Source organism: Caloenas nicobarica, chromosome 2 (genome assembly GCF_036013445.1).
Source record: "Caloenas nicobarica isolate bCalNic1 chromosome 2, bCalNic1.hap1, whole genome shotgun sequence".
In the NCBI taxonomy this organism is placed as follows: domain Eukaryota; kingdom Metazoa; phylum Chordata; class Aves; order Columbiformes; family Columbidae; genus Caloenas; species Caloenas nicobarica.
The window spans coordinates 120870718-120884316 of record NC_088246.1 but is presented as its reverse complement, the minus strand read 5'-3'; the positions used below and the strand labels follow the sequence as shown (position 1 = coordinate 120884316).

At 43.4% G+C, this 13599-nt stretch overlaps 1 protein-coding gene across 3 annotated transcripts in view; it reads right to left on the bottom strand.

Moving 5' to 3' along the window:
* MAPRE2 (microtubule associated protein RP/EB family member 2) overlaps positions 1-13599 on the bottom strand; it is a 102969-nt gene that overhangs the window by 53949 nt on the left and 35421 nt on the right. For 2 of the 3 annotated variants that reach the window (XM_065628888.1, XM_065628890.1), the window contains exon 1: positions 5631-5839. The exons of the other annotated variant lie outside the window; for it this stretch is intronic. In XM_065628888.1, coding sequence (XP_065484960.1) covers positions 5631-5749 — 119 coding nt within the window. In that variant the 5' untranslated portion in view covers positions 5750-5839. Of the gene's footprint in view, positions 1-5630; positions 5840-13599 lie in introns of those variants that run through there. 3 annotated transcript variants of the gene reach the window in all.

The following is a 13599-nucleotide window of genomic DNA, read 5'->3' as shown; positions in this document are numbered from 1 at the left end:
TCTAAAAGTGACAGCACGAGGTTCAGCTCTCACATATCCTAAACTCACTCCTTTTTTTTGTTAGTATGCCAGAAACACAGTGCTGTTGCTATGCAGATCAACAAGGTAGTTTTAAAAAATAAAAAAACCCACATCACATAACAGAAACCAGAAAGCAGCCTCCTACCTACAGGATGTTTCTAAAACTCACAGAGGCTGGGTACCAGTTAGGTGTACTCATACTTTTTTGGTGAGACTACATGGATACAAGCCGAAAAGATGGTGCTGCCTGAAAGTTACTTTCATTTTCTTACACAAGAGGGTTGACTGTGGAGTGTTTCCTGCCCCCTCGCCCCAACCCCCCCAAACTACCTGATTTTAATGAATACCTTCAACTCCCAAAATACTGTGAAGATATTTCTTTCAAGGAACATATAAATCCAGGTCCAGAGAGGTAGCCCAATAATGCACACACAGAGCATCTTAGGCTTCGAATTACTGATGCAGTATTGGGCAGAGTCATCCTCATAACCCTCCAAGACATTTAAATGCAGTCATATGTGATTCCCAGTTATCTTCACACAATTTTTCTCTGTACCTTTTAAGAGCTGGACCTACCCAGCAGAAGACACCAAAACAGCTCTCCCTAAGCAGAGAACTCCCTAATCAGAAAACAAGATTAAAGAAGAACAGTAGCAGCAAGAAGCCAGCTTTATGAAAGTGAAAGAAAAGAAAATAAAGGGTACCTAAGCTCGGAGAAAGCAAGGAAAGATTTCTGCATGGTACCTCTTACACTGGCTAGTACCTGTGGGCTCTAAGTCATCAGGGTGGGCTTGTCTTGGGTAGCTAGTAACTATGTTGTTGCAACCTGATGTTTGACAGACAAGGTAGTTATCACAAATACTACTTTTAGAAGAACTCAAGACAAATTTATGGGGTGTGATTTATGTTATTGGTTGTTTTGCTGGTGGTGGTGGTGGTTTGTTGTTTGTTTGGGGGTTTTTTTGTTGTTGTTTTCTGTTGTTCTTAACAAACATTTATTATTGCTTTTTTCCTGCTTCCAGTGAAATATAGGGCAAAATTCTCATGATTTGCAACAGAAGCAGTTAGGCCAAGAGCAAATACCTCTGGAAAGAATGTTTCAGTTACTAATATATTTAGTAGCATTTGCTTTGACTAGTATTTACAGTTTCAGAGGATAAAAACAGTCATGCCCATCTGTACTATGAAGTGAGAAGACAGCTCACTGCATTTACTTTATACCTTCTCCTCTGTTCTCAGCAAGAAACCTATCCTTAACCTATCAATTTTAACAACACAAATGATCTGTTTTACTTCCGTGGCATCACCTGCTTACCATATTCAATGGAACCTAATTTTAAAGCAAGAAACGCCTTCTGCCCAAGTAAGGCAAAGCAGTAAGTCTCTCCCTTTGTACCCTGAGTAAAGCTGCACACGTGTGGAAGGGACAGAGCGGCCAGAGACAGTGGCAGGGACGTGTTGTTCAGAGAGAAGGACGCTCTGGCCCATGTGGGGCCAGCTGGCAGCCAGCAATTCCATCAAGAGATGGGAAGGCAAAGACCAAAACAGATTTTCCTACAACGTAAATCTCGACTTTCAGCATGGAACTTATCAGCTCCCACTGCAGTGAACTCAGCCAGCCAGATACTCTCCGTACCACCCCACAGCTTATTTCAGTGGCGGGTGAGGAAATCACTGCTTCCGTCCAGCTTTCGTTCTTATGCACTGCACTGTTGTGCAGCAGCAGCCTAATGTTTTCTAAAAGGAAGGCAACACTTTAGAAAACCAAATATTTAAAACAGATACCATTAGAAAGGTACATACTCAATCAGGAAAAGGTTTTAGTTTATTTGTTTTAGTTTCTTTCAGCTTAGTGATCTGAAGAAAAATAAGCAGGAAATTAGCCTCCTCCCCCCCCGCCTTGTGAAAGTTCTGGGTATAAACTTCAATACAGCCAGGGTATGAAGGACCAGAAAACCATTTTTCTAGCAGCACACCGATAAACCGAAAGTGAGACGTGGTATCCTGCACAGGAGGGTACAACAGTTCATCCCTTCAGAGCAGAGTGGTTTCGTCTAGGTGTGCCATTCAAACTGGAAATATTCAAACTCTTGATACAGCTAGCTTTTAAATACACAATGAGCTGATCAACCACACTAGGTGCCTAGAGTTTGCCAAAAAACACTGCAGATATGCCCTGCTTAAAACTACTCCCCACACAGCTGTCTATTTAGCTTCTCATTGATGTGTTTCAGCTTTCTTTGAACATACAAGTAAAGCTATAATTAAATGCAATGCTGTTCTCAGAAATGAGCCCAAATCTATTTTGGGTCAATAAAATGACACCTCAGTTCCAACCAGATTTTAAAGTCAGTCTCATGATCCAGGCTGCCTGAAACAGCATTTCACTAGAGAAATATAGATTGATTACAGTTATTTACTCCAAAAGGTAACATCTCTCTGTGATGGCACCAAAGTGCCTGGTTTCCATTTACCAGCTAAATAAGGCTGGATGAGAAACTTAACACCTCTGGCCTGTATGTCCCAGTCCGCAAAATATAATATGTCCTTTGGAAGACTTGGGAAAACTATTTGTAGCTTCGAATATGGAGCACATGGTTGGGACTCCTGTGGTATAGATTCGATTCCCTGCTGCATCCTCAACTAGTGGATAACTTAGGGCAGCTCTTTCCATGTCAGCTTCCTAGTCTGTAAAATGGTATAAACTTCAGCTCTTCTAAAATCTGCTTCAGGAGCTGGATATCAAGTCTTTGGTAGGAGCTGGTATTTGAAACAGTAAAGGTTGGGGGTTTTTTTTAGGTCTGCGAATACGTAAGCTGGTAAACACAAATTTATTCTGATTGACAAACACTACTTCTGTTTTAAAATATTTATGAAATGGAGCATGCTAAAAGTAGTAACATGAGAAAGCATTTCTGATATTACAGGTGAGAGAAGCGAAAGGCAAATACTGAAACTCTCTACATCTAGCAGATGCAGTTTAACTTAAGAGCAAAGCTGCAGTACGTAGAAGTGTACTGCGAGCAAAGTGCGCACTTCGAGATCTGTACAACTGCTGATCTGATGTCATGCTCCAGGCTGTTTAATGACATAGTTATTCCATATTTCTAGATACAAATGAAACAAACCATCCTGACAGTCAGAGGCATAGCAAGTTGATGTGTCATATGGTGAAGTTGTACAGGCTGCTCCATATGTCTGTTTCAAAGTCAGCATGGCACCAACAGTCCAGTGTGGCAGTAGCCACAATACTGATGCTGTTAGCCTGTTATATTTAGTGATCTTCTGCTGCAACTCAAACTTGCCAAGGACCAAACTAGTCTAGCTACTAAAAGGTTTTCACAGAAATCAAAAGCCTGTTCTCTTCCAGTATCAAAGAGAAATTTCACCACAGTTTCCACGTATTTTATTTCACATTTCCTTTCAGTTACGGTTGAAATTTACTTCATGAAGTACTTAGAGCTAACAATTAAGTATCATTCTTCCCCCTGGAGATGGGGGTGGGGGGGTGAATTTAAAAAAAAAAAAAAAAAAAAAAAAAAAATCAATGGATATGGGTGTCATGACTCCAAAGATCAGGGTAGGTTTCCACAAGGCAAAGAGAACCTAAATGGGATTCCCCAGTGGAATTTTTCATTGGTGAATTAAAGGTTTATTTCTGAAATATATAGAATTGTATTATTTATTTACTGCCCCAAAATAACATGCAACATTAGCATCAGTAATTCTGCATTCCTTTATATTGCACTAGATAGGGATACAAATGGGTACAAAGCTCTACAAGACTAAGGAGTACTCCTCTAGATGAAAAGCTATTCACATGCAGAATAACTTCAGTTTCTGGAAAACTGGGCAAGTGATATAATTATTTCTGTCACCATGTGCTTAACACAGCAGCCTCCCAAAATGTCTTTTCTAGACATAGTTCAATGTATGATATGACAGGCAGAAGGACAAGAAAACTGACTTGTTGACGTCTGCAGAAAATCATACACAAACATATTGCAAAAGGATAGTCGAGAACTCTGTTCCACAGAGGTTTTACAAAGAACCCTTCTGAAGGAAAGCAGTGAGACAGCCATCAGTAGCACCTATGACATGTGAGAATCTAAAATAGATGCGTGATAATTCATTTCAAATCTATTTCATATTTCTGCTTAGGTGCATGATGGAAATACAGCTCTCCTCTAAAACAGAATCTTGTACTGCTCAGCTGATGTTTAGGTACAGGAAGTGAGAGCTCCAATCTTTCTGCAAGTAGAAATAGGTCTTTACAAAAGCAATTTTGCTACTTTGTGCTAAACGTGTACATAGGGGCTTCATTAGACAAAGTATCAATAGTCTCAGAGGGAGAGACAGACTAAATTTTGTGACATTCAAACAAAGCACACACTTGGATCTCCAATGCATTTCTCGATCACCCGTCAGTGTGTGATCAACAATGAGGTTCACTGTTAAGGTTATTAATGGTCAGCTATGCTGGTAGCAGCTCTGTTATTCCTCAGCAGAAAAAAAAAAAAAAAATATTGTGATTTTCTTCAGACAAACAAGCCAAGTCATCCACATTTGTTTTCATCTAATCGAGCATACAACTTGCCACTTTGGGCAGATATTTGAAAGCAGCATCATTTCCTGCTGTTTGAAAATCAGCTTTAAGGGGCGTGTTCTCTGCAGAGGCATTGCTTGCTGTCATCCAGGCAGTATTTAAAATAACTGTATATTAACACGAGGGGAGCTCCTGGCCGTATTATCACCCTTCGAGTCGGCAGCAAGGAGCACACAAAACCAGTTGCGTTCCGGGCTGCGCTACGACCCTTATCAAACAATGCAAACAATTTTAATGAGCTTATCTGCTGGAACATATTGTCAGAGATGTTAATGCAGAAGCGCTGCCAGCAGTGCATGCCAAGCGATTCATCAAAAATGCCTACAACTGCGACAAAGGACGGGCCCCCCCCCAATACGAAAAGCGGTAAATAAATACAAAACGAGGCTGGCTCCGGCCGCCGCGGCCAGCGGGGGTGGCGGATGGTGCCGCCCCCGCGCAAGCAGCGGGGGGGCTGTCACCCCCGCCCCGATGAGCGGGGGGTCGCTGTCACCCCCGGGACCGGTGTGCTGGGGGTGGAGGCATCCGGCCACCCCGCAGGGCAGCGCCCGATGCCCAGTGCGGTGCCCCGGCCGGGCAGCGGCTGCCCGCGCCCCGCCATCCCCGGCCACCGCCTCCCGCACGGCGCCGCCTCCCAGATCCGCAGCGCGGTGCTGCGGCTCTTTCCAGTGGGAGCTGGCTGCCTGCGCGGGGCTCGTTCTTTCCTTCCTTTTTTTTTTTTTTTCCTCTTTTTTCTCCCTTTTTTTTTTTTTTTTGAATTATTTTTAACCGCCTTTCTTCCGCCCGGGAGCGGCGAGCCCTCGCAGCCATCCCGCCTATTCACCAAACGCTTTCCAGCCGGACAATGCGAGCGCCGCCGCACGCCGCAGCCCCCCGTCCGCCCGCTCCGGCGGGGCCGGGGTGTGTGTGTGCGGGGGGGGCTGCAGCCCGCCCGCCTTATGCAACCGCCCCCCGCGCTGCAGCCCCCCCGCTCCCGCCGCCGCCCCGCTATCCGCCGCAGTACCTGTAGGAGCGCTCCCCCCGCACCGTGTGCTTCCTGAAGGGGATGATGGTCCCGTTGTCCTGGATGATGTCGTTGTTGTTCTCGCCATTTGGGGACAGGGCCTGGGTCGGTCCGGGCATTGGCGCTCCCCGCGGCTCCGCAGAGCCCCGCGCTGCTGCTGTGCGGAAGGTGGCGGCAGCGCCAGCAGCTCAGCCGGACTGTCGCCGCCCGCCCGCCCGCGCCGCCCCGCCCGCCGCGCGCGTCAGCCCCGCCGCCGCCCCACGTGACCGCCGCTCGCCATGGCAACCGGCCGACTCCGCGCCGCGCCGCCCTCCGCCCCGCCGCGCACGGGGAGGCGGGGGGGCCGCTCCGCTCCCCCACACAAAGAGCCGCTCGCCGCCGTGTGTGCGGAGGGGAGCCGCGGGGGCGGGCCCGCAGTGCCGGGCGGTCCCCTCTCGGTGAAGGCAGACAAAGCGCCGTCCCACGCACGGCCACAGCGTTATCCCGCCGCCGCCTCCGCGCCAGTCCCTGCACTCGTGGGCGGCGCAGAAACACGTCCTGCTCCCCTCGGGGAGCGGGAAACGGCGCCGTTCCTCTCCCCGTGGCAACGGCACCTTGGTTTGATGAGAACAAGCGAGACCCCAAAGCCCGATGCCCCATCGTCGCCCTCCTTCCCCCGAGACCTCAGCATCACCCTCCTTCTCCCGGCGCCACGGAGCTATTTCGGGCTCAGGCTTTTGCAACCAGCACGAAACGAGCGCCCACGACACGCTGCTCTGTTACAACGTCCAGACAGCAGCAGCATAACTGGAAAAGACCGCCCAGCTCCCGGTAACATCTCCCGTGTTTCGGTGTGCCGGGGGGACCGGCCATCCCCACTGCACAAAGCTTGTCCTTGCCTGCCAGCCCCACCGGCCACAGCTCACCAGAACAGGTTTTGTGTTTAATACAGTAGTGAAACTATCAACGAAATTGTGCATAAATATTAAATGGTAAGAGAATACAAGGATGTCAGAAATCACAGACATAAAAAAGCACGAGAACATCTAAGTTCATTGATGCTTTTTTTTTTTTTGTTCCTCTGTCCACTACTCCTCCTGGTTTTCCACCCACCCTCCCCTCCCATCCCCAAGCACCAGAATGTCCAAGTTACCAAGCTCTATATCCCTGCTCACGGCTTCTCAGGAGAGCACGGTAAAACACCTGTCAAGATGCATTGCACATGACCAGCTTTCTCCTGCTCTCAGGCTTACACGGGGAAACGATTTAATGGCATGTCCTCTAAAATCTTGCTTGGGTCAGAAACAAGAATGGAAAAAAACCTGCCAAGGCAGTAGCACTGAACTGGTGGCACTGCTAGCTCTGTTAGCACCACCATTCACATGACTCCTCATCTCTTCCTCCCCTTCATTCAAAGGGGTTTTTTATCCCCCACCCAGTCTGTTTCCCTCTGCATCTCTCTATGATTTCTGCATTTCTGTCCTTGCCTAAATAACAACAGCCTTTGAAGTTTGATATTAACTGGTCATCCTCAGAAGCAGATCTGAACTTCAATCCAACAAAACCTACCCTCATGTCCCAACTGTGGATCAAAACTCACACATTTACCACATTAGAAAAACAAACTATCCAACTGTTTACAAATAGTTTTCTCTGAACAGAAACCAGCACGGGTGACTATGGGCATGGTCTCTAAACACTGTATGACCTCAAGGCTGTTAGATGCAAAAGAGAAAAAAAATATTTGGGCATATCTAACAACATCTTTTAAAAAAGTACCCTCAAATTCAACTCTCTTTTAAAATTAGTTTTAAGGTGGCGGGTCAAAGGAAAGCAATATGAGTATTTCTAATATGTTCCCAGAGGTACACGCTGATATTTTAATAAAACTCGAAAGTTCTGAAGTATGAGCTTGATCAGGTTTATACCTCAGATTTTTTCTACATGAATAAAGTGATTTTATAAAATTTGAATTTATCTAACCTTTCAGACTGAAATGACACTTTGCTGAAAGCTGAGTTCACATGATTATGCTCATGATATAGACTCTGGATTAACAGAGAGCTTGTAAGGGGAATACAATCAATAACTAAATACCAAGTACACAGTGCTTGGACCAGTCAGAAACTACTTGAATTTAAATCAGATGTATATTTTAACACACACATACACAGAGCAATCTCTAACAAAACTTAAATTAGTCTGCCAATTTGCCATGGTCCTCTGAACACCAAGACAGGAGATTTATTGTTTCTGCCATGTTTTCAAATATACTCAAATTTTGCTTTCAGTAACCAACCTATGGCTGTTTGCGGTTCACATACTATATTGAAAAATGTTCTGTTCATCTGGCAACAGTAAACCCAGTGGAGAAAGTTGCCTTTGAGTCTTTTTCAAAACAAGCAACAAACTACATTCTGCTAAAAAAGCCAAGAAGTGTCTTAGTAACGCTCAAGAGCATGGAGAAGCCAGAAATGCTACATGGTGACAGAAAATAAAAATAATCTGTAGTAGGTCTTTAGCTGCCAGACATAACCCTACCTGCTCTGCTAGGCAGCAAGCAGTAAAACACTCTGCTACCCTAACTTGTAAAAATATTTTTGTTTCTTCACCAGTGGCAAAGAACAGAAGCTTCTTTATTGAAGCCTCTAAAACTGTTTGAAACATGTACTGGCAAAGCCACAGGGGAGAAGTGCAGGCGAGGACAGCACAGCAGCCTCACTTCAGACCCCTTCTTCTTGCCTTCGCACTGGGATTCAAGGTCAGAAAACACACGCTGTCCCAAAGCAGCACCTTACCTTTAGAAAGCCTGAGCCAGGCCTCAGCAAAAGAAGCTTGGTGCTGGTTTTCAGAAAGCACATACTTCTTCAGCTGATCTAGCACAGCTTGGGGGGCACGGGGCACAATATGGATTCCATACGCACAGCACTCCCTCTGCTTAGATCTCTGTTCCTGAGCACTGCGTGGCACACAAACACGACTCCGACTGTTACACGCAGGAAACCACCAGCGCCTTCATCCTGCTTTCATAATTTCTGAGCAGAGAGGTCTCGGACGTGGATGCGGTGACTCAGAACAAGAAAGAGGAACCTGTTGCTATTATTACATACCCATCCTGCCTTTACAGTTTTTACATGCAGTAGGCATACAAATAGAAAAACACCTTAAAGAATAAAAAGTCAGCATTGTGTTGATAAAAATCCCCCACCCATGGTATGCTGAGAGTACTGAAATCTAGTACTCACAAGCGATATGCAGACTAAGCAAAGCAAAGAGCCAGGAAAGCAATTAATGCCTAAGGGTGGAATTACAAAACCTGATGTAATAGATCTTCAGGCACTGAGAGCCACAGAGCAATGGCTGGAAGGGACTAACAGAGGTCGCCCAGTTAAATCTCCCACTCAGAGCAAGATCATCATCAGCACAAGATCTGGTGATGTTTGGTGACATGATCATAGCCTAGACAAACCTTTAAAATCTCCAAGGATGGAGATGTTGCATCCTCTCAGGATAACCCACTCCCATGGGACATTAGCCTGTTCTTCCCCGTTTCCCACCCAGCTTTGGCTACAAAGTGATCCCACACTTTCCTGAGAGTACAGCAAGTCCCAGTTGTGCTGAAGAACTTGTGCTGAAGATGAAAAAGGCACCTCCCTACCCCAGCACATGTGTTGCAATACTTTGATTTCTGCTGTGGTGAACTGGGTTAAAGTGAGCACCAGCTACTAGTGACCACTTCAACAGGCTTAACCATCATTCTCCAAAGTCTGATTGCTTCTTCCGCCTCAGAGCTTTCATTTTCAGTTCCTCTTTCCTTACTCACTCTATGCTTCACTTTCTGCAGTAAAAAGGCCTCACAGTATAATTTATAACGCCTGAGAGTGAATTCCCCTAAAAGCCCAAAATGCGGTGTTTGGAAGACCTCAGGCATGCTTTAGCCAGGATTTTATACAGGCGGCTAATGTGGAAATAAATTATGAGCATTTTAGCGCTGATAAGAAGCGACTAACGCACAGCCTTTAAAAACAGAGGTGACAGCCACACTAGAGACTTCTGCTGACATATTTCTCAGAAGATTAAAAAAAACCAAACATGGTTTTAGGGAGCTTTGTACGTGACGTAGCCAAAGCATAAATGCAATTACTATTTGCAGAATTTCCCCACAGCTTGGATAACTTTTCCGTGGTGGGAGGGTAGGGAGTGAGATCAAGAAAATCACATTTAACTCCAGAGTGGCCAATGAGCATCCCTCATCTCTGATATGTGTGTTCAAGTTCATAAAGGAAGCAGTGTGATATTCCTTGGACTGTCCTTTGAATATACCTCTGCTACAACTCCAAACTGTAGCAGCCACCAGAGAAGTATAATTGTTTTGGCCCACGTACTTCACTTTTCAGAGGTGTTTCATAAACACTTCTGTCACAAGTGCAGTTTTTCCTCTGGGAAAGAGAATCAGAAAAATCTAATTCAGGCAAACAAACAAATGGTTAGAAGGTAGCAACAGCTTTTTTTTCAAAGCAGCAGCCCTGATCAATGTAGTTTGCTTTTCTAATATAACTATTACCATAGTCTTCCTTTATCAGGATAAAGATTAACAAAATTTTACAAAGCAACAGATTTCACACACTGTAGAGCAAAATCAATGTTATTTCTACCATTCAAGTGTGTGATTATCAGAAACCTGTGCAGAAACAGGCTCTCCCTGAAGGAGTTGGCCAGTAGTGTTTAGATTTGAAAATAAGTGAATAAAGCAAAGTAGGAAGAAAGTTTGGGAAGAGCTAAAAACAGTTACTCTGTTGAGGCTTGGGCAAATCTTGTTTGTTCAAGGACCGCCAATTCATTAAGGTATGCAGACATGCTTTATTCCCAGCATGAGTAGATTCAGTAAAATGGATATAACCATGAGCATACTTAATTAGGCTGCATCAGACTCAGTCTAATTTCTGACAGTATACACCTTGAATAAAAGTTTCATTTCATAAATTAAAACAAGAAGCTTTAGGAGATCCAGATTTGCATATTATTTACGGGAAGTACAAATGAGGTATCTGCAACTGCACATCTATTAGAGAACACCGGCTTGTGCCAGCCTAAATTAGTGCACAATTCTAACCTGTAATGATAACATATTACACAGAAACATCCATAAAGGAATTCGCAACAACGTTGTTAACACTGAATGCATATCAGATATGATGTGGTGCATAAGTTTCAAGCTGACCTGGGTTATGCAGGAGAAAGCTCCCACTGTGGCATAAAAATCACTTCAAGTGAAAATTCAAAAGTAGAACTTCATAGACTTTTTTTGTTTACGTGACACTGAATAAATTCTCATACCTCCATCGCTGTTACTTCATTCTATGCCTTAAATTTCAGGGCACATTGCATTTAAACTCACCATACCAAACTGCAAATGGTAATTCTGTCAGGACAAAGAAACACTGCATGAGTTTTAATAAAACAGCTACTTATCACTCCAGACATCCTGTAGGTAAAGAATGAGCTTCCCACCCTTGGGGATTATAGTGTTGCCACTTTAAGCGAAGTCTTGATTATTTGCCTGCACTGTAGAGAGACAGAGAAAAGAAAGAGAGGGCTGTCCCAGTTACACAATGTGCATGGACCACATCCCTATGAGGTAACTGAAGTCTATTTTTAAATATACGGACATATTTGTATTTCAGAGGTCACATTTCATTTTTTAGGAAGTGTTCTGTGCCTGTAAGGAAGAATAAAAGTTTGGGTCTTTGTCAGCTAAGCATTCTTGAAAATTTAGCCTTATAAGCTGACCTTTAGCGTATTAATTCCTCACTAAACAGAGGTCTTGAAGACCTCCAGCCTGTGGGTATTTTCTTTAAAAAGACACCAGCTACCTGTTATAGTTCCTATGGAAACCAAATAGAAATCACAGGATTATTTCAAGATTCAAATACTGTCTACAAAAACAGGATTTTTTTTTTGTTCATTAATTATATACTTTTAATATTAATTGTTAGATTAAAATTATTAAATAGGTTTAGCGGACATTATTAAATCCAAACCTTTCAGAGTTTAGCTAAACCCAGCTGCTTTAAAGAAAAAACCCAATTCCTATTTAGAAAGGAGCCCTTTTAAGTACAGAATCCTTTGATGTATACTGACAACATAAGAAGTTCACACCAAATGTCCAAAACATTTTTATCCAACACTTCCTACATAACAAAAAGCTCCAGTGAGAGCAGGAAACAATGAAAGATGGTTCCAAAGAGAAGTTTTTACTTCCATCAACTCCAGACCAAAACCAAAATTTTGAATTGTTTAGTGGCTGTTACATTTGTGTTCAGTGTTATCCACTGGGCTACAGTAAAGCTCAAGATGCACCTTGGGGAGCTGCTTTCATCTGAAAACCTGTAAACAGAGGCTGTGATTGATAAATGCTTGAAGTTAACAACTCCTCTGTCTCACTTTACTGTTAATACTGGTTGAAATGAATTGAGGAAGGAGGCTGACTCACAGCCTATTCATATACATTTACATGGAAATATTTGGCTGGAGCTCTTCTAGATTTACCACCACCACTTCCATTTGCACCAAGGTGTTAACTAGTTTTCTAGGCTTGTTTTTGTCAGGGTTCAGATGTAAAGACTATGAAGAGCCAAACCAAAAACATTCATAACATTCAGGTAATCTGGATTCCTAGACTTTTTCAGAGGATGACAAAACCTTAATTAAAGTGAGATTGCTGTTCTAGAAGGGAAGGATTTGGGATTTTGAAGTTTCCATACAGTACAGCTTATGACTGTTAGCACTGGAAAAAGTCAGTGTGTCAGACATTTCGTATCCTAAACAAAACCAATGAAACAAGTTATAAATGGTAAAAGCCTGGAAGGGTTTGGAAATGTGAGAAAGTAGAAGTCTAGCATTTCTTTATATATTTGAGGAATCTTTGGTGTTCTTGGGGCTAAAGGGAGATGTCTGGAAAATGCAGAAAGATGACAAAAAACAGGCATGGACAATCTACCTCTCTGATGTTCCTTCTTACTGTTTATACTGAAAATATCAGCAAAATACTTTGAAGGCATTTCAATTCTAATGATGTGTTTCACAAAAGCAACATTGGGGCACGGGGGAGGACAAATGAGAAGATTTGCAACACCATTTGTCAAGTGCAGAAGTTTCTAATGTGAAAATCTGATATGGCTGTATACCACACTAAAGCGATACCTTTATTGGCAGATGACTTCTAACATAACTTGTCACATTACTCTGCTCAAAACTTGACTTGGCATTGGTATTACACACCAAGAATTCAAGAATAGTTAATAATGGCATTTGGGATCGATGATTCTCTGTTCATATTGTTCAACAAGCGCTTTGAAACTGAGCACGACTCGATTTACCCCTGTTATCAAGTACTTTAGTGCTCCGCATGACTATCCAATACCTGCATGTAACACAAGGAGAAGTTTAAATGCTTTGAAATGATTATTGGTTAATATCCGTTCAGCACACAGCATTGCATCTTATCTAGTATCAGCATGACAGATACCGAACATGTGAAGCTTGCAGAGGGTTTATAATCTGTTGCAAAGAACATTACATTTGTCAACATTTCCCAAACTGTCCAAGACACCACTGCTAAAGAGGAAGGAAGAAGGCTGGCACAAGAAAGTAATGGTTCCAGCAGACGGTCAATTAAGTTTTTGTGTATCTATTACTAAATCAAAAATGGTTAAACTAGATCATAGAAAGGGCTGGATCATTGCAAACCAAGATTTGAAGGGGTTACTCTGCCTGAGGAAACTGTTAATTACATGTCTGTCCTCCCACACCCAGCAAAAAGCCAATATAAACATTATCACATACTCTAGCTAGTGTGAAAGAAATAGAGAGCGCATTCATGCCTGACCAGGATCAAAATCACACTGCCAAGTCATTCAGTAGTGTGTGTTTCCGTGATTGCAAGCCCTGGCCAAATAATCTGGTGCCTTGCTGCAAAATACTCTACAAA